Here is a 19,981-nt window from a genome sequence, read left to right as displayed (position 1 = left end):
ACTTCTGGCATAATCCTGGCTGGACGTTTGACCACTCTTCCTGTATGGACCAAGCGTAGTCCCCTTTCAGTAGGGTTGAGGTCGGGTCTTTGAGAAGGCCATTCCAGATGTTAATGTCAACCTACAACCAGTTTTGATGTGTGCTTTAGATCACTGCTGTGTTTAAATACCCACTCGTGTCCCAGTTTCAACTGTCTGGATGTGGACTGGAGGTGAAGATTCCTCCTCTTCATTATTCCATCCACTCTTTGCAGTGTAGCAGTCCCACCCAGGGCACGGTAAATGGTAAATGGCCTGTATTTGTATCGCGCTTTTACTAGTCCCTAAGGACCCCAAAGCGCTTTTACACATCCAGTCATTCACCCATTCACACACACATTCACACACTGGTGATAGCAGCTACATTGTAGCCACACTGTTTGAATTTGTAATTCTTGGAATCTGCAGTTGTTTGGAGACGGCTCCAAGAGATTTTTTTCCAACTTGTGTAAATGTACATTTCTTCTTTATAGATATTGACGGAGTTTTTTGGATTTTCACATTGTTCTGAGTATCAGTGAATCTACTGAGTGCTCTCAAGCAAATCCTTCTCATGCAGGCAACAAAAAACTACCAGTTGTAGTCGATCACGACCACCACAAAGAAGTTAATAGAAGTTCACAGTCTCTGGATTTTTTTGTATCCACATATCACAGTAAGCAAATGAAAGTATTTTATGCATTTTTAATGAAAGACGATCACAAACTTCAGTAAAGTCAGTGGTTTCAGCTTCTGAAGATCTACTCTTTAGAGGAGGGATATTGGCTTTATTGGACAAAGAACGATGAATAAGGAGGAAAAGAGGAAGACCACAGAGAAGATCCATGGATGCAGCAAAGGTGGACATGCAGAGGGTTGGTGTGACAGAAGAGAATACCAGGGATCGAGTGAGCTGGAGGCAGATGATGCGCTGTGGTGATCCCTAAAGGGAGCAGCTGACAGAAGAAAGACAGGGCTCAGTGAGAAATCAGGTACGAGTACTCTGCTGATCCTGCGCTGGGAAATTCAGCTGTAGAAATAAAAGCTTCAGCTATGATGATCTAACATCATGTTAAGAAGAAATATCCTCTCTGCCTTCATTTTTCCAGCACAAACCTGTAGTGTAAGATCTTACTGAACAACAGTCCGTAAATTTCGATGCTTAATATAAGGTGGTATTGTGTCTTCACTTTCTATTTGGAGCTCATTGTCTGCTACAAACTCTGCTGAAACAAAGTGAGATCGCAGCTCTTCTGAGAAAGAAAATGCAGATGGAGTGACTCACGATGAAATATTTGATCATCTAATCAAATCTGAAGCCCGGTCTTGTTTTAAGAGAGTCTGGGTGTATTTTTAGACCCGACAGCTTGCGTGTCCCACTGTCCTGCTCTAGATGATATTGTAACAGGATTATAGAGTCATAAAGTGAGTGTGTGTGTGTGTGTTTGAATGTTGCATGCTCATCCAAACAGACTGCTGAAAGTACTTTTCTGCCACCGCCTCCCTCCATAAAGTGGCCTTTGAAATGCACAGCTAATGACCATGCAGCAGTAACAAAAGCCTGAGCACTGGGCCTTTAATGCTGCCAATTGTAGTGATGATAATCACACACTGAGCGCAGAGAGGGCTCCCCCCCCCCGTGAACTTCACTCTGTGTTTTCTGGTGAGTGGGCCTAAAGAAATTCACCACATCAGACACACAACGTAGTCCTGCAAGTGTGAACGAAGCATCACCCCACACACACACACACACACACTCTCTCTCTCGATCTATTTGTCCCCCTCAGACACACCCACACAGCACTGGCGCCAACAACTAAATCCCCCACCCCTTTTCCTCCCTCCCCCCGTTAGCTGACCTCTAATTATGTCATGCGAAAAAGCTGTGTCCCATTGAAAAGCTCCCTTAATCAAACCCAATTAATTCCGCTTTTTTCCCTTATTATCCTTTGCAAGGAACGCGTCTTTCCAATAAGACTGTTAACTCCAACCGTGGCGCTTTCAGATCTACTCGGGTGCAGGAGCAAAATAATAGACTGCACAATTAATCAATTAGTCATCAGGGATTCAGTTGTTCCTAATGAACACAGTTGCTGTGCAGAAGAGATGCCTCAAAGTTCCTCGTCTTTCTGTTTGTTTGTGTCTACAAGTTGAATTCTTTGACTTTCACCGCTGTACTGCACAAGAAAACACAACTGAAAGAACTTTTTTATTGTTACACTAGTGATCACGTTGGGATGTTTCTGATTCCTGTTTCTTTTAGAATCAGGGAGTCTGGACATGACGGACATATTATCAAAAAGAGTTTCTTTGGTGTATTTTGGTAGCTGACGTGATCAAAAGATTGGCTTCAGTCATTTAATCGACTTCCTAATGTGTCACCTGTGTTCCTGGCAGTGTTGGTCAAGTTACTTGAAAAAGTAATCAGTAACTAATTACTGATTACTTCCCCAAAAAAGTAATCCCGTTACTTTACTGATTACTTATTTTCAAAAGTAATTAATTACTTAGTTAGTTTTTAAAAACACAATTTACAACCTGAATAGGTGATAAAGTGATAGATCTTTCAGCCCAATTCTACTTTTTCTGCATAATCATCATACAAAATGTAATCAAATGGAAAAGTCTCTTTTTAAAACTTGTTTTATTAGTTTTAATCTTTTAACTTTATGCATCAAGCAAAAATTTAATTATCTGCAACATTCTCTGATTGGAAGAAATTAGTTTAACATTTAAACCTATTTTCTGCACATTCCAGCACATAAAATAAAATATTTTTTGTGTTTACACTCAGTCTTTCAAATAGATGCAAGTAAAACACAGCAGAAAATAAATAAAGTCAAAGACTAGCGGTCCTGTTGCTCTATTTTCACCTGTAAAGCAGGAGTGGGGTAGGCGGAGGGTTACCCTGGTGCAGGTGTGCAGCGGTCAGTGGAAGAATCCGCGAGTTTCTCTGTGAGTTTCCCATTACGTCGTAGCTACTCGGTGCTTGTTCGGAAGTTTAGGGGTTTTTTTCGCTGTAAAAAGAAGTTTTCTTCCCACGCACAACGGACACTAATGTTTTTGTCACTTTTTATGGAATCAAACTCAAAGTAAGGTCAGTACTTCCACGCTTTAAACGCTGCACGCTCATACTCTCTCTGCACTCGATATATGATCCATTGTTGATCTGCACACAGCTGTTGTCACGAACGTCGCACTCGCTTACGTCACTGTCATGAGACATTCTCGCAAAAAAATCACAGTTTTAGTAACGCAGTAACGCAGCGTTCCTACGGGGAAGTAACAGTAATCTAATTACCGTTTTTGCAATAGCAATCCCTTACTTTACTCGTTACTTGAAAAAAGTAATCGGATTACGCGTTACTGCCCACCTTTGGTTCCTGGTAATCAGTGGTAATCAGAGGTTTGCATGTTTAGGTCCCGAGACGTCAACTGGGGCACAGAAGAGGACAGTAGGCTTTATTTCACATTCTCTCAGTATGCAGAGGTGCAGCTTATACATATGGTAAAGCCTTTGTTAGCACAAAGCAGAGACTTCATTTGCTTTGTATTTATTTATTTTATTATTAATAAATGCCACCTTTTTTTGCACCACTCGTGCCTCAAGACTTCTTCAAACATCCCTTAAATCTTTTTGGTAGCTGATATTAACAGCTGCCCCCTCTTTGGGGTCTCAGTGCGACACACACCCCCATCACCACCTCCTTGGAATACCAGGTGCTGTAAGTTCAGGGGTGGGTGTGGCTCAGGTTGGTGGAGCCATCCTTGACTCCTCCAGTCCGCATGCCAAAGCATCCTTGGGTAAAGTGCAGTTGTCCCTGATGGGTTTGTGACATTTGCATTTTACATCTCTTGCTTTTAGGTAACTATGACAAAAGATGTCATTGTTTATGTTTAATCAGCTTCCTTGTTGTGTAATGATCCAGAAGGATTTATTGTTCCAGGTATCAGGGAGAATTAAAGGTTGTGTTCCTGCTTCTTAATGCAACGCCACATTTGGTGATTTATTGTCCGACATCGAGCAATATGTGGACAAGACTGATTTTTCCGTATTAATCACGTTATCACAGATTGTCAAAGGAGCTTGCAAAGAAAAGCGTCTGGACTTCTTTAAGTTACTTGAAGACGTTTCACCTCTCATCCGAGAAGCTTCTTCAGTTCTGTTATCACTGATAATGTTTTGGGTGAGCACATTCTTGTATGTAATGCTGTGATATATTTTTAAAAAGTTAATATTTTTATCAAATAAGACCAGAAGTAGTGGTTGAGTAACTGTTAGTAGCATTGGGACAGGAAAACGACCCTCTGTCAGAGCCTTTTCCCATGCTTTCCTTTGTGCCACTCACTGTGGCTCAACGCATGCCTACCCCAGCCCCCGGCTGTGACTGTAGCCCCGACCCGGCCCCAGCTGAGCAGTGCCAGCAGTCCAGCAGTTAGTTAGTGTCCGCTCAGGCCCAGCTCGGCCTCGCCCGGCCCGGGTACTAATCCCTGGTCTGTCAGAGGACCCCACTCTGAACTCATCCTGCAACACAGGAAAACGCTCTAATTGGGGGATTTTCTACATCATTAACTCTGATGATCACCCACCCCACCCCCTGTCTCCCCCTCTCCACTCTCCCTCTCTCTGCATGTCTCTCACACCCACACTTTTCTCCAACTTAATCTGGCTTCTTCACATTCTCGCCCTCTTTCATCCTTTCGGCAAAAGCTTGACTTTTTTTTTCCCTTTTTCATTCAGGATGTGTTGTTTGCTTAATTATTCACATATGAGACCCTAACAGTAAAGTTAAAAGTGTGTAAATAGTGAAAGTCTTACCTGTGCACTTGTTATATTCTATAAAAGCTAAAAGCCATTTCCACAGTTTGAGGTCCTGTATTACTTTTCTTGGGTAATCCTTTAAAGTAAAAGTACTTCCTGACTTTTCAATACAAACGTTGTTCTGCACAAATTTTCCCTTTTATGTAAAGTGCAAAACATCGTGTCACCACATTTTTTTCTTATAAGGAGAATATGCTGGGATGAAATATCATGATATAAATATGCATATTAAAATGTTGTATCTGTGTATTGCACAGAAAAAAAATGTATGCAACTTATTTTTAAAATCAGGATATTTTGCTGAGCTCTGTAACTTGGATCTAATTGCAACACATCTATTTTGATGTTAAGAATTTAAAAAGATCCTGCAAAACCGTCCATGTTTCATCCACTGGCTCATCCATATGGTCCTTGAAGTACGGTCTGCTCAGCCCTCCATCTGTCCAGGACAGTGTCTCACATGCTGAGGAGCCCAGCGAGCACGGCGGCACCGGCCCTCTGTGAACATGTGTTGCAGCGGCTGAACCTTGCAGCCAGCCTGCCTGCCTGCCTGCCTGGGGGCAATTAGGGAGCCGAGCCCTGTGGTCAGAGGCCCCCCTGGGAAGTCCTGATTGATTGGAGTCTCATCTTCCTAACAGGCTGGCATCCTGCCACAAACCCATGGAAAAGCAGAGCGGATTGAGAGGGTAAAAAGAAAGAAAACCATGACAGAGAGAGAGACAAGGCGCACAAGTGTTTGCAGCAAAAAAAAAAATGTCTCTGCTCATGTATGTCAGATGACAACGATTATACTGTAGTAATCTTGGATTGCTCTAGTAGTCTTAGGGAGGTTAAAAACCCCCACAGTGACTGTGGGAATGAGTGCATAGGTCAACATGAAAGCACTGCAGTGAGAACGCAGAGATACAATTTCTATCAAACTATATTTATTTTCAGTAGATCTCCATTTGTTCCAGAATATCAACATCAACAATCCGGACAAAATCCAAAAGAAATAAAACAACAATATCACTAAGACAGACGTAACTAGGGCATGTAAGACAATCTTCTGTACATTTTCACAGACAACAATAAAAATAACTAAAACTAGTGCAATGTTGTCTGTTATCTAACCTTTGGCTTATTCTTGGCCCAAAACGTTTATGCTGCAAACTAAATGTCCTGTTAACACATAAGATCATTCTGGTTTCCTGTGCTGTGTGAGGTCACCATCGTGTAAAACTACATGAAGACAGATGATGAACAGCGGCTGTAACATTACTTAAAAGTATCCAAAAATAAGGGGAAAAAAGTGGAGTGTGACTTTGTAACAATCTGGGCAGAAATGAGTCTCCTTTTTTATTTTTAACAAAAGAAAAAACACATTTGATATAGAAACATAAAAAATGGGTTTCTGAAATTGCACTTTAAGATGACAGAGTTTTCTATCCCTCTTGTTCTGTTAAAAAGTCAAAAAAATATATAAATTTCAACCTCCAATGATTTGTTTGAGATGGTACCTGCACATGCAAAAACATTTCAGTGTCACAGTCTTATTTATTTACCTCTACTGTCCATGTGAAGCATATTGTGCTCCAACTTTAAGATGATTGGGGCTTAACCCTGTAACAGATGGCATAAGACTAATATTGTGCCACTAATGACCAAAGCAGTAACAATCCATGTTTCCTCTTGTTTGAAAAAGAAAAAAAAAACCTACAACAAAATGGTTACAAGGGCCTATTTAGTGCAGCCTGAGACCGTTTCTCCCCCTTCTGTTTGGGACAAAGAGGATACACTTGGATCAATTGTGTCGAACAAAGACCGAACTATGTGGGGTGACGCATCACACAGGGCTCTTTCTGCTGCCCTGCACGTACACGCAGCCGCCCAACACTGAGCTGCCAACAGGTTTTCTCCTCCAACAGTCACTCAAGCAAAAAGAGGGCGACTCCGCTGACTAGCCTGCGTTTTTTTGTCTACTTCCTCTGCCTTTCTTCTGCTTCCTCCCTTCTTTAAAGCACACGTCAGAAAAAACGTATCCGTGCAGAAATATTTTTGGTATATTCCCGGTCCCAGTTGAGGTGACCCTTTTCCCACCAGATGAAGATCTCCTCACTGATCATCTTCTTCCAGTCACACCAAGATATCTAAAACATGGACTCGCGTATCTAAACTGCGTAGCAAGTAGAAACATAAAGCATAGTACAGGTGGACATAAAACGAAAACCAGCTACACGGCTTTTATAACTAAACAGATTAGTGACACTGTAGTGTGTCTTCATGCCTCGATTTCACATTAAACAGAGACCAAAGGTCCATTCACAAAGTCCTCTAAGACTCGGATTTGCAGACCCATGAAAATTCAACAGCTGGACTAAATAGTAAAAACACAAATGTGGTGTAAAAAAAAAGCATGAGAATGATATTTTGCTCGACTCAAACGATTTGGATAAATGAAAAGTGATGAATAATTATTCCTGCATTTTGGCAGTTTTTAATGATATAGCGTGTCTTCACTGTTGGTGCGCCCAAAGAGCTGCAGCAAAGGCTCAGGCATGAAACGTGCGTTCAGAGCCTGTTTGTGACTCGTAAATGCTTCTGGGTGTCATAAACCGTTTGTTTCACCAAGAGACGTTTGTTTTTATCGAACCCAAGGCAACAACAGACACCTAGAGATTGGACGAGCAAAAATATCAGAAACTTTTAACCCGCTGAAGGTTTCAGCTGTTTTTAAGGGGGAAGAAGTAAAAAAGAAAATAAAGTCTCCCCCCCCCCTGAACAAAAATTCTTACGTCTTCAGCTTTCACAGTTCAGAATCCGCTTCTTTCACTTAGTGGCGTCGCACGTGACGTGTCACTTCCAGCATTGCTCACGTCGACCGCCGAGCTCGTTAGTCACATGGGTTGCCAGGTCTTGTCCATAGACTGGATGTGTTCCTTGGCTTTCATCCTCAGCGCAGCAATACTGGAGCTGCGCTGGTCCACATCCTCCAAAGGGTACTTTTCAGGGTATGGTGCTGGACACTGATAAGGAGGAGGAGCCATGCTCTGCATCCCCTGACCCATGGACGGATGGGGATGAGTGTGAGGGTGTGGATGAGGACCGTGAGGAGCGTGAGGAGCGTGGGGGGTGGAGTTGAGGAAATGGTGGCCTGGGTAGCTGGGCTGGAGGCCTTGAGCTGGACCCATGAAGCCTGGGATACTGTGCACAGGTGTAGCACTGGACAGGGGAGAGGTCAGCCAGGGTTCCAAGGGGAGGGAGTTGGTCATTGGACCCATGCTGGTGTGAACCGGCGCCGGACGGTTGAAAGAGAGCATGGGTGAATCGTGGAGCTTCATGGTGCTGGCGTCCATTTTTTCCTGCCGGCGCCATTTAGCTCTGCGGTTCTGAAACCAGACCTGGAAGAAAATGACAGAAAAATAAGGTACGTGTAAATATGATGGAGTTTTTCATTCTGGGTACGGAAATATACTCGAATATACTCGACAACACTGGGGGAGTTTTTTGAATGAAGCAGCCTTTCACGTAGTGTCAATGTGAGATTTTATTCCAGAATAATGAGAATATCTCTAAAAAAAAACCCAAAAGCACGACAGAAATGTTTGAAGTGCTTCTTAGCAATCTCTGAAATGCCTTTAATGCAGTTACCTGAACTCGGACTTCGGGGAGGTTCACCTTCATGGCGAGCTCCTCGCGGCTGTACACGTCTGGGTAATGGGACTTTTCAAAGGCACGCTCCAGCTCGTGCAGCTGGTAGGTGGTGAAGGTGGTGCGGTTGCGCCTGTGTTTCTTCTTGGGCTGCTCATCCTTGCTTGGGTCCGGAGACTTGCCTTCATCGCTCTCTATACTCTTCCTCAGCTCGCTCAGTTCCTGATCACATTTGTTTGCAAATAAGCCGGAGTCTGTGGAAGAGCCCGGGAAAAAATATTGTGAGTTTTTATTTCCTCCACATGCTTTTTGACTGGACTAAGTGAATGAGAGCTACAGTTTAGAGAGAAATACAAATGGAGAATGCAGTTTCCCACTTTCCAGTAGAGCAAACATTAGTTTGACACCTGCAACAATAGGCCACTGTAGGTCAGTGAAGCAAGCAATTCCCTGTACCTCAATGAAGCTCCAAAACATTCCTAATCGGATTTAGGAAGCTTTTTCCAGTGTTTCCTTTTCTTCAAAGTTAAAAGGTCTTTAAAAAGAAATTTGAAAACCACTGTTTTTATCACCACGCTCAACAGCCACTCTTAGTTTGTTACCATTTTTGGCTAAGCTCACAGCAGATCTGAAAGAATCTATTTCCCCCGTGCAGGAGAGCCAAAGCACGGAAACGTCCCGAGTTCTGTCCGTCTTTAGGATCACAGGTTACTGACAAGCTGGTGTTTACAGACACTACAAAGCTTTCACTGGCACTGTCCCGTCAAACGATTCCTCTCTCAATTCTTCTTCCTCAGCTCTATTTCTAATCGAATCAATGTGCATATTCATCGACAGTATACAGAAACATGGGAGAGGCCACAGGGGAAAACAGGGAGGTGTATCCAGACCAGCCAGCAAACTGATTTAGCTAAACAAAGTACAGAGATGATGATCCGGGAATAAAATAATCTACTCGAGTTAAGAGTTAATAAGTGCCAAGCTTGGATCTGACTCAAAGACTTAATTTCATTCAGGATGTTAGATAAGTTGCAAATCACAGAAAGTGGGTTAAGCTGATTTTAATTAAGGGCTAATTTTGTATTAAGGTAAACCATAGAAACATCAGTATCATCAGCATCTCTTACACCAACTAACATATAGTGAGACGAGCAAAAATCTCGTTTTTTTATGAGCTTTCAAAGCATTTCTGTTATATTCAGCAGTTACTCTACAGAGCAGCACAGGCGTTTATCTAAAAGTGTAAAGGTGATGGCTGACATTCGCCATATTTTCGCTCTGGTTTTGGTCTCTATCAGCCCTCTAAGGAAGTATTCAGCTCTTTGCTTTAACAAATGGAACTGTAATAAATGTAACTGTAACAAATGGAACTGTAACAAATGGAACTGTAATAAATGGAACTGTAACAAATGTAACTGTAACAGATGGAACTGTAACAAATGTAACTGTAACAGATGGAACTGTAATAAATGTAACTGTAACAAATGTAACTGTAATAAATGTAGCTGTAACAAATGTAACTGTAACAAATGTAACTGTAACAAATGTAACTGTAAAAGATGTAACTGTAATAGATGTAACTGTAACAGATGTAACTGTAACAGATGTAACTGTAACAAATGTAACTGTAATAAATGTAGCTGTAACAAATGTAACTGTAACAAATGTAACTGTAACAGATGTAACTGTAACAGATGTAACTGTAACAGATGTAACTGTAATAAATGTAACTGTAACAAATGTAACTGTAACAAATGTAACTGTAACAAATGTAACTGTAATAAATGTAACTGTAACAAATGTAGCTGTAACAGATGGAACTGTAACAGATGGAACTGTAACAGATGGAACTGTAACAAATGGAACTGTAACAAATGGAACTGTAACAGATGGAACTGTAACAAATGGAACTGTAACAAATGTAACTGTAACAAATGGAACTGTAACAAATGGAACTGTAACAGATGGAACTGTAACAAATGTAGCTGTAACAAATGGAACTGTAACAGATGGAACTGTAACAAATGGAACTGTAACAAATGGAACTGTAACAGATGGAACTGTAACAAATGGAACTGTAATAAATGTAACTGTAACAAATGTAGCTGTAACAGATGGAACTGTAACAGATGGAACTGTAACAAACGTAACTGTAACAGATGGAACTGTAACAGATGGAACTGTAACAGATGGAACTGTAACAAACGTAACTGTAACAGATGGAACTGTAACAGATGGAACTGTAACAGATGGAACTGTAACAAATGTAGCTGTAACAAATGGAACTGTAACAGATGGAACTGTAACAAATGGAACTGTAACAAATGGAACTGTAACAGATGGAACTGTAACAAATGGAACTGTAATAAATGTAACTGTAACAAATGTAGCTGTAACAGATGGAACTGTAACAGATGGAACTGTAACAAACGTAACTGTAACAGATGGAACTGTATTCTGACTGCCGATATTTTTCAGGTTTCTCAGGCTGAGAGATGTGAGGGGTTGAGCCAAATCTGATTTAATAACGACAGTTCAAGACTTTAAAGAGCAGGAAAAGGTCATTTCAAATCTCGGGGTCATTTAAAAACGCCGTCATCACACGACCAGCTCAGACCGCGTGGTTTACAATAGTCTCGGCTGTGTTAGCAGCAGAGAGTGCATCACAGGTGAGGCAGTCTTCACGTTTGGGTAAAACAGCTCTTGCTATCGGTATGTTTGTGAAGAATTGATTTATAGTCCCAATTTTTTGACTTCCTAAAAGCTGATATTGGTACGAGTCCTCATCGCTCATCAGCGCAGCTCTAAACCAAAACAGTCATGTTTAAAGGCAGGAAGTGAAATAAGGGACTGAAGCTACAGGTCATAACATGTTCAGGAATACACTTTTATGTTGAATGACATTTCAGAGCTTCAGCAGACTGTGTATGAATCTGAATGCTAGCTTGTTTCTGTTAATAGGATGCGGTGATGAAGGAGGGGGTCGACTGTGGTCTTTCTGCTGGAGAAACGGGAGCCGAGGCTAAAGCAAAGCAGGGTTTTGGGGTTCATTTATCCACCTCTCATTAAGCAGCCATGACAAAGACCAGGCTCCGACAAAGGCAGAGGTCAGGCCTGGTTCAGTGACCAGCTCTTGGCCTGTCAGCCCATCACAGCCACTGGTCTGAAGCCTCCCGACTGTTTATCAGCCAGCAGAACATCTCAGCACGGAGAGGAGAGGGGGGTGGCCCGACTGACACCGAACACAGACAAGCTGCTCGGTCAGGAGGAACTGGGCTGACTTCACACAGGATGGAGTGATGTCATTGGTGTTGATGGATGTTAATGCACTGAAACCAAACTGCATCTGAGTCACTTAAAAGCACTGTTTCTGCTTCGTCTCCGCTTCACAGGAACAACTTTTTCTCTTGTTCCTGCCACAAAATCACCAACCACCTGCCTGATCCTGTGTGTGAAAATAGCTTCAGATTAAACATGATTCAATTTGATTCTAGGAGCGAACGATAACAATAAAGAGCGATTGGACTACGGTACAATCTAATCTGCACAGAAGAGAAGATTAGGGGAATTCCACAAGGGGATGGGATTGGTCTTGGGGACATAAACCCCTACACCATCTTGTCCTGTGATTTATCTCTCAATCTCAGTCCACACGGTGGAGTTAATGCAGCTTTACATGGCAACGGTGTTTAATGCACTGATTTCGAATCGGTGCGTCAGAGGTTTTCATGCAAAGGTGGAATAATCTCATTTAAAGTGATCAGACTTTTGATGATAGGCTGTTGAAATAATACGAGCTGTAATTATAACTGATTTGAAGCTGCTTCTGTTACTCATTTTGTATATTTTGTGTGTGTGAGAGTTGAAAATCAGATTTTGGTTTATTAGATTCTTACACCAGATTCTAAAGGCCTGCGAGTCTATTCTGGGTGTTTGTGTGACGTCCTTTAAGTGGCTGTTTTTATCTAATTGTGTTTTAAAATGTTTGCTTCACTTGTTATTTATGTCATTCGATCTGTTTCCTGCTTTTTACCACAACTGCCGACAAAACAGTCACGTCACGAAGCTTGACTGGTTTATTCTGGTTCCTGAGCGAGATTTGGACTATAAAAGGCTCGAACTGTGTTTGTGGTCAGATAATATCCTGTTCAGCTATCTGGTAGTATAAAAACATATTATGTTTGCCCACCAGCATCAATAACTTCAGTCTACCGTTGTTCTGCATTACATCATTCAAATCCTTAAAGTTAGAAAAAGCAAAGATCACTTCAGTCCAGCAGTGCTGCTGCTGTATAATCAATATCTCTGACCGTCTCTATGCTTTGAGGCTTTGATGATTCACCCTTAGTAACAAACTGTGCAGCAGCTGATCCATACTGCTCAAAGAGCTCACAAAATGTAACAAAATTGTCTTAAAAGGTGCTACTCTTACAAAAATCAGCTTTGCCAGGATGGAGCGCAACAGCCGGACTCACCGTGGTACTGCTGCTGCTCCGTGCCGCCGCTGCTTCTCAGAGAGGAAAGGTGCCCGCTGTAGGACGGGTGCGACGAGGGCTCCAGCTGCTTCCCGGTCTCCGCCAGGCTGTCTATGTTCACTTTGTGGGGTCCGGGGGCCGTGGCGGGACTTAGCAAGGGGTCCTGCTCTTTGCTGAAACCCAGGATGACATCGATGCTGTGGACGCGGCCTCCCACTGCAACGCCCCCACCTTTACCCAGTTCGTGGAAATTGCTGGGCGAGAGGCAGCTGTCGTCCACCATGCTCATGGTATCCAGCGATAAATGCATTCGAGCGTCTGGGCAATCACCTGGGCCTGGGGTCGAGGGAAGATGTTTGGGTGAGGCTACGCAGACGCAGATCACTGGGTCACCTAGGATGACTGTTATCCATCTAAACCTGATTATCTTCTTCGGAGGCCCAGGGGTCAGGACCCCGTAAACTCTGAGTGTTCCAACAAACCTCTAATAAGATTGTGACTATGGGTCAACTTCATACACGAAGAGGCTTTCTTATAAAACGTTTTACTGCTGGACTTAATATTATGGAAACTCAGGCTAACATTTTCAAACATTTTGGGTGAATCTTTGGACTAACGTGCACTTTTCCTGACAAAGAAGTCATGAAGTTGTTGGATTTCCAGCAAATGATTCTGTGTTTGTTACATAAGAAGTAAATAATTCGAGGCGAATGAGACCGTGGCAGTGCTTACCTCTTGGAAGTAAAGATGCTGAAGTGCTGAAGTTCCTGATGCCAGTGCTCCACCTGTTCCTCTCAGCAGCTCTCCCTCCAACTTCACTCTTCCCAGATCCGCTATGTGCACCGCCTGCAGTCGCTCAGCTGGCGTTGATTGCCTAGCATTTCTCTAAATATGTTCTCTTTGTGTGACAAACAGCCCCAAACAGATGCACTCCGATGGTAAAGAGCATTTAGTAGCTGAGTTCAGACGCTATCCACTCCAGCTCAGAGAGGAGAGTGGGAGAGGAGTGAGCCGGAGAGAGAGAGGCGGACAAAGCTGAGGCGGCGTAGGAGGTGAAACGAGGGGATTAGGAGAGGGCTGTTAATTGCAATCCTTCCCCTTTAAGAGTGATTGGCGGCTGTTTTCTGCTTAAGTAACTGTTTTAAATGTCATTTTCATTTACCCCCGACGGGGAAGGCCCGGCTAATGAAGCCCGGACGAGACTTTCTTTCATAAATTTATTGTTTTAAAGACAAAAGAATCGCTCAAAGTTTTCACTAATCACTGCCGGGACCCCTTTGTGTGAAAATACTGCAAGAAAGGAAAAGGTGAAATTGTAAAGCACACAATAGAACAAAAAGAAAACAGGTTTATTTTGTGTAATAAAAATGTAAAATACCACATGTATGTTCTGTGTCTCTGATTTGCAGGGAAGTTGTGCTGCTACTAGTTTTATTAACTGCAAACTAAAAAGCAAAGTGCAACAACGTAACCACTGTACTCAAAAGATATCATTTTAAACAGATCAGGCTTGATGCATGTAATTATTTACCATCTTAATTTCTGATTTTTCTACTTTATACGCACTGTTTTTATTCCGTTATTAGACATAAACGTTTATTATCGGCAGCCTGCGATATTTAAACTTTTAATTCTCCTTTTATTGTTGTCATTTCAGTTTTTGTTTTATTTGCATATAAAGCAAGTTTGCATGAACCAGCCACTAAAAGAGATGAATGGAAGCCAGTCGGTTGTTTAAAGGATTAGAAATAGAGCTAATGTTTTAGAGTGTGGTTTAAATTAATGGTAAAATTTGTATATTTATTTATTTTTGTTTGTCTGATAACATTTATTTAAAAAATAAATCGGACATTTCAAACAGTTACTCGCTACTTGAGTAGTCTTTTCGCTTTTTTACTCTTACTTGAGTAACTTTTTTGACGACTACTTTTCACTTTTACTTGAGTAATAATATTTTAAAGTAATGTTACTCTTACTTGAGTACAATTTTTGGATACTCGACCCACCTCTGGGTTTAATGGCTCCACAGTTCATCAAATCAGTCAAAATAAGCCTGTTTTGTGGAACTTGAAGCTTTTACTCTCCTGCAGTGTAAAACTGTAACAAAGACAAGAACTGCCTCGGCTTTGGAAAACCCACTAAATAGATTTAAAATATGCTTAAACAGTGGAATAGGTGACAGAAAATACCTGTGGTGACACAGAACGTCGACACAATCTCTGATTAAAAATGCCACGTCCATTTAAGACCATAGATTCAAACATTTCATAGAAGCAGAAAAAGAAAAGTGTGGTAAGCGAAGTCATAAAGGGATGTTATCACCTCAGGGTTATTTCATTTGACTGAGTGGTGTTTTTCAAGAGACTGCAGCGCAAAAGGCTGAGAGGTAGGGCACAGAGTTTGAGGGCCACAGACCTCAAAGTTGACCCTGGCTTAGTGTCACAGAAATTAGCACCAACTCTAAAGACGCTAAAGAGATTTCCTGTGACCTCAGACATATCTCAAAATAAAGACAGATACAGATAAACGCACGATTGAATCTAAAACTCTGACCTTCCTCAGATTCGTGTCGACACAGCTCTGACGGGAGATCAAAATGCAAATTTGTTTTTTGAGAAGAAACTGTCCCGTGATCATTTCAAATTCCTCGTCAGTCTTTTTGTTTTTATGTAACACTTCTGTGCTACAAAGGACTGTGTTTTTTCTGCCCCGCAGGAAAACATCTATTTACATGTCAGTGGAGACAGCAAATGCTTCACCTGCAGATCACCCTGCTAAATTTGGAGCTTTCTCATCCGCCATCTACGGCGGCAACGAGCGAGTCCTGTCCATGTGATCGTGTGTCACTTGAGCAGAGTTGGCAACCTACGCGCATTCTTCACTTAAGCAGAAGTACAGACACTTGTGTTGGAAAAAAAGGCTCCGGGAGAAGATGAAGCACTGAAACAAATTCTTTATTAAAAGTTCAAATGTGCTCAAAGCATCAAAGTCTAAAGCTAACCGAGTGACTTTGCCTTCACACCTAAACAGACTGTAGACGATGCTGCCTAACATCTCCAACTCTTCATCTGTCATGCATGATAAGCACTGGTGTTGGATGCACTGTGTTTTTACGTGAACTGGTACTTTTATAGCATCTTTTCATTCACCCATTCACGCACTCACTCAAATGCATCAGGGGAAACGTAGGGTTCAGCATTTTGCCCGAGGATGCAGATTGGAGGAGCCGGGAATCAAACCTTCCAATTATAATTAGACGACCTCCTCCACCTCCTGAGCTACAGCTCCGATTTAGGATGTTAAACACTCAATAACTCCCCTCAAATGATTTAAAACTAAAGTAACCAGCGAAAGAAAATGTAAGGAGTACAAAGTAAAGATGTACGGCTTAAAATGAAGGAGTGAAGAGTAAAAATAAACACTCAAGTAAATCATGTGTACTGGAAACTCTACCTAACAGTTACAGTGTGTTTACACTTCATTATTTCGCACCTCTGGACATCAGGGAAGTTAATGTGGGGCTGAAGACAGCAAGAAGTAAGAGACAAGTGAGCTGATCAACATTTTTTACTCTCCCACTAGCAGGATACCAAAGAGGTGTAGATGCATTGTGGGTAATCTAGTTTTTGTCAAGGAAGAATGAGTAGAATAAAAAAAATCTGTAATTTTAAAGCTGATTTTGATCGACACCAACACCACTGACAGGGTAACCTCACCACTGCAGTGCACAGTGTGAAGTACTGCTGTAGTACTGCTGTAGTACTGCTGTAGCCAATGCATTAATAAAATGAAAAGGTATGTTTTCAGCCCATAATTCACTGATGTCTAAACAAGGCCAAAGAGTGCAGGGTCCATGGCAGAGATTCAGTTTCGGTGTAATAACAGAATATTAGAGCCGCCTTTAAACAACACAAATACTCATATAGATTTAAACCCATAAATTAAGTGCTGAAGCACAAAAAGGAAATGTGTTTTCTCTGAACTATTCCTCTTAGTTCAGAGTCCAGACTGCATCTCACTGCGTACAAGCGTATAAAGCAATGATGGACTAAGGTGCTAACTTATCCTGAGATGACGTTGATACATTTTTGACCTCACGTAGTTTCTCTGTTATCCCGACTGAGCAGAAATTGGTTAAGAAGGGGCAGTGTAGTTATCAAGCTGCTTAGTTTTATCAGATGACAGTGTAAGTCCCCGTGATCCTATTAGAAGTAAAAACAGCGGACTTGTAAATGAACAGTGTCAGCTTGTTTGGGGGGGGGGGGGGGGGGGGGGGGGCAGAGAGAGGACGGGGAGTACAGGAGGTAAAAAGAGGGAAGGGGACCAGAAAGGGAGTGGAAGTGGGACAAATGTGGAAGTATCACAAGGAAGGCAAAGTCATGTGTCTGTGAAGATGTCTACGTCTGAGACACACACACACACACACACACACACACAGCGTCCTTTCGTGATTGGCTCTCGTTGGTTACAATTCCACTATCTGCAAGACTACTGAGTGTTTCCATGGTTACGTCAGCTCCATTGCTATTTGCAGTCAGTGTTTACATGGATACGTTCATTCACACACACACACACACACACACACACACACACGTATAAACATTTAAAAACTTTTCCTTCCTGGATCTTGAATGAAAGAACTTGAAAATCTTTGTTGACACTCACATGACATCAAAATCTGAAATCCGATCAGAATCACACCAAAAAAATAAGTAAAAAATTTAGTGTTGACTTAATTTGTATTATATTTATTTACTTTTTAAATGTATTTTGAAGAGTATCTGTGTATCTATCAGGCTAGCTATGCAGCCAACCTCGCTTCACACAATCATTTTAAGACGGCAGCTGTCTGCAACAGTTAATAGTTACTGTAACTCCTGTACTCAGCCAATTGATTCAGTTACGTTCAGTGAACGGCTGAAATCTCTGTCGGAGTCTCGCGTGTTTCCAGCTCATTTCTTTCCAAATTTTTAAAAAATAAAAACACTTTCAGAAGGAAGACGCGCTTTCAGAGCTCTGGAAGTCGATTGCAAACTAAATTAATTACAAAGCTTTAAGCTAATGTTAAACAGTTAGTGATTAGCTCCTTTGCTATGCTCAGTTTCTACAGCTAGCTAGCTGGAAATGCTAACAATCGTAGCCCTAAACACATTGTTTAAGCTACTACTTACACTTTGAAGGAACAGGCAGGTAATGTTACAGAGGACACAGCCTCTGGCTTTTGCTTCTTCCAAAACACCCCTGAATGTACTAGCTTACGCCATAAAAAATGCACCTTTTTTTGGACCCTTCCTGCTTAATAAGCATCTGTTTTAAAAAGGGCCCAAGAGCCCGCTCCATGAAACCACACAATCATCCACCTTTAGCCAAATTTTAACCCCTACAAAAACCTGTTTTAATCACTCACTCTGTCAACATCCTTGTCACGCAAGCACCTCTACTGTGAGACTCTACCCAAGAGACAGACGCTGCTCTTAACCTTATTTTCATAATTGAATTACAGCTGCCCTCTGTCACAGGATAAGCGCGGGCTTATCCCGATTTCTCATGTTAAGTGATATAATGATTTACATCAGCAAGCCATCAATGCGTTACAGCATGTTATAATTGAAGTATGTGTAGGAAAACCTAACAGATAAAACTTTGCATCTGTTGGACGGAAGACAAAAGTTTACTGTCAAGCTGGAGAAGCTCTCCTCTGAGCATTCGTGATGCACAAACAGTGTCTATGAGGAAGGAAGAAGAAACAAATCTTGTCTGAAAAGTCAACGTTTGTGTGGATTTTAGAAAAGGAAGTGATGCGCTTTGCCATCTCTGAAGCATGAGGTGAGAATAGTCCTCATTGGAGAAATAATTAAACGATGAGTAAGAACATCATGAAGACAAATATGACAAAAGCTCATCTACTTTTTCGAGAGCAATCAAGTGTTCAGAAGCAAACTTGACTTCATGACACATAAAGACTGTGCTAAGCTTGAGCTTCTTAGATGCTGTACTTGACTGTTCGCGCTGACCTAAAGAAAACGTAGTGGGGACGACAAACTCCCATAGGGCTTAAATCTGGGACTCTCCATCAGTCGCTCTTAGAAGCAAAGATTTACTTACCTGGATGATTGAAAATGCATCAAGACAATCACAGTTTGACTCAGTCTGTCAACGGTCACTCTCAGGGAGATTGAAATTATTGCTGACTTTGATCACAACACCCATGGCATGTTTTAGTGACAGTGTTGTTGTGTTTGACAATATAAGTTTGTACCAGATAAAATAAATGAAGTGAGATATCTTTATCATACTGGATAAACAGATATGCACGGACACCGAGGACGTAATTTGCAAGTAAAAAAGGCGATAAATGTTATTGGAGCATATTGGAAAATGTCACAATAACAACATCACAATAATATTGTATCATGTTTTGCTGTTTCCCACCTCTAATTAATAACAGCTCCACTTAAATGGATCTTAGGTTTGTGCTTGATGATCTACTTCAGGGTTTTCTTGAAGTACTGAAATAGTTCCCCTGGAGGAAAAGAATCATCTAACTTCCTAAAACACACCAAGACCTATCAGACCTATGGATGTCTATCCCAAACATCACAGCTCTCAGAGTCTGGCACTCCTGATGGACAGACTAACACAGAAGCTCGTATCCATGCTGCGGTTGAATATTTCTGAAAATATGAAGCAAAACTCTACAGAGATGGTAAATGGCCTGTATTTATATAGTGCTTTACACATCCAGTCATCCACACATTCACACACTGGTGATGGCAGCTACATTGTAGCCACAGCCGCCCTGGGGCGCACTGACAGAGGCGAGGCTGCCGGACACTGGCGCCACCGGGCCCTCTGATCACCACCAGCAGGCAACGGGTGAAGTGTCTTGCCCAAGGACACAATGACCGAGGCTGAGCCGGGGCAACCGGCAACCGGCAACCTTCTGATTACAAGACAAACTGCCAACTCTTGAGCCACGATCGCCCCCAGTTTAAATGTTAATGATCTAACACACAGATTTATAAGCATATCAGCC

The 19,981-nt window shown here is 41.9% G+C and overlaps 1 protein-coding gene across 1 annotated transcript; it reads right to left on the bottom strand.

Moving 5' to 3' along the window:
- Positions 1-4,433: 4,433 nt before the first annotated feature.
- Positions 4,434-19,825, bottom strand: rx1 (retinal homeobox gene 1). Its single transcript, XM_085150929.1, has 4 exons — positions 13,678-19,825; positions 12,946-13,281; positions 8,471-8,724; positions 4,434-8,220 (listed from the first exon to the last, which is right to left on the bottom strand). Exons 2-4 carry the CDS (start codon positions 13,253-13,255, stop codon positions 7,717-7,719), a joined length of 1,068 nt encoding a protein of 355 aa, XP_085007055.1. The 5' UTR covers positions 13,256-13,281; positions 13,678-19,825; the 3' UTR covers positions 4,434-7,716.
- Positions 19,826-19,981: the final 156 nt, after the last annotated feature.

Source organism: Neolamprologus multifasciatus, chromosome 23 (assembly GCF_963576455.1).
Source record: "Neolamprologus multifasciatus chromosome 23, fNeoMul1.2, whole genome shotgun sequence".
Lineage (NCBI taxonomy): Eukaryota > Metazoa > Chordata > Actinopteri > Cichliformes > Cichlidae > Neolamprologus > Neolamprologus multifasciatus.
The sequence above is the reverse complement of the archived record's forward strand: the minus strand, read 5'-3'. Positions and strand labels throughout refer to the sequence as shown.

Excerpts from the sequence above, each read along its gene's own strand:
- rx1 (XM_085150929.1), bottom strand. The coding sequence starts at position 13,255 with ATGCATTTATCGCTGGATACCATGAGCATGGTGGACGACAGCTGCCTC. Across the intron at positions 8,725-12,945 it reads GGAGCAGCAGCAGTACCACG|ACTCCGGCTTATTTGCAAAC; the intron begins GTGAGTCCGGCT and ends GCTCTTCCACAG. Across the intron at positions 8,221-8,470 it reads TCCCCGAAGTCCGAGTTCAG|GTCTGGTTTCAGAACCGCAG; the intron begins GTAACTGCATTA and ends ATTTTCTTCCAG.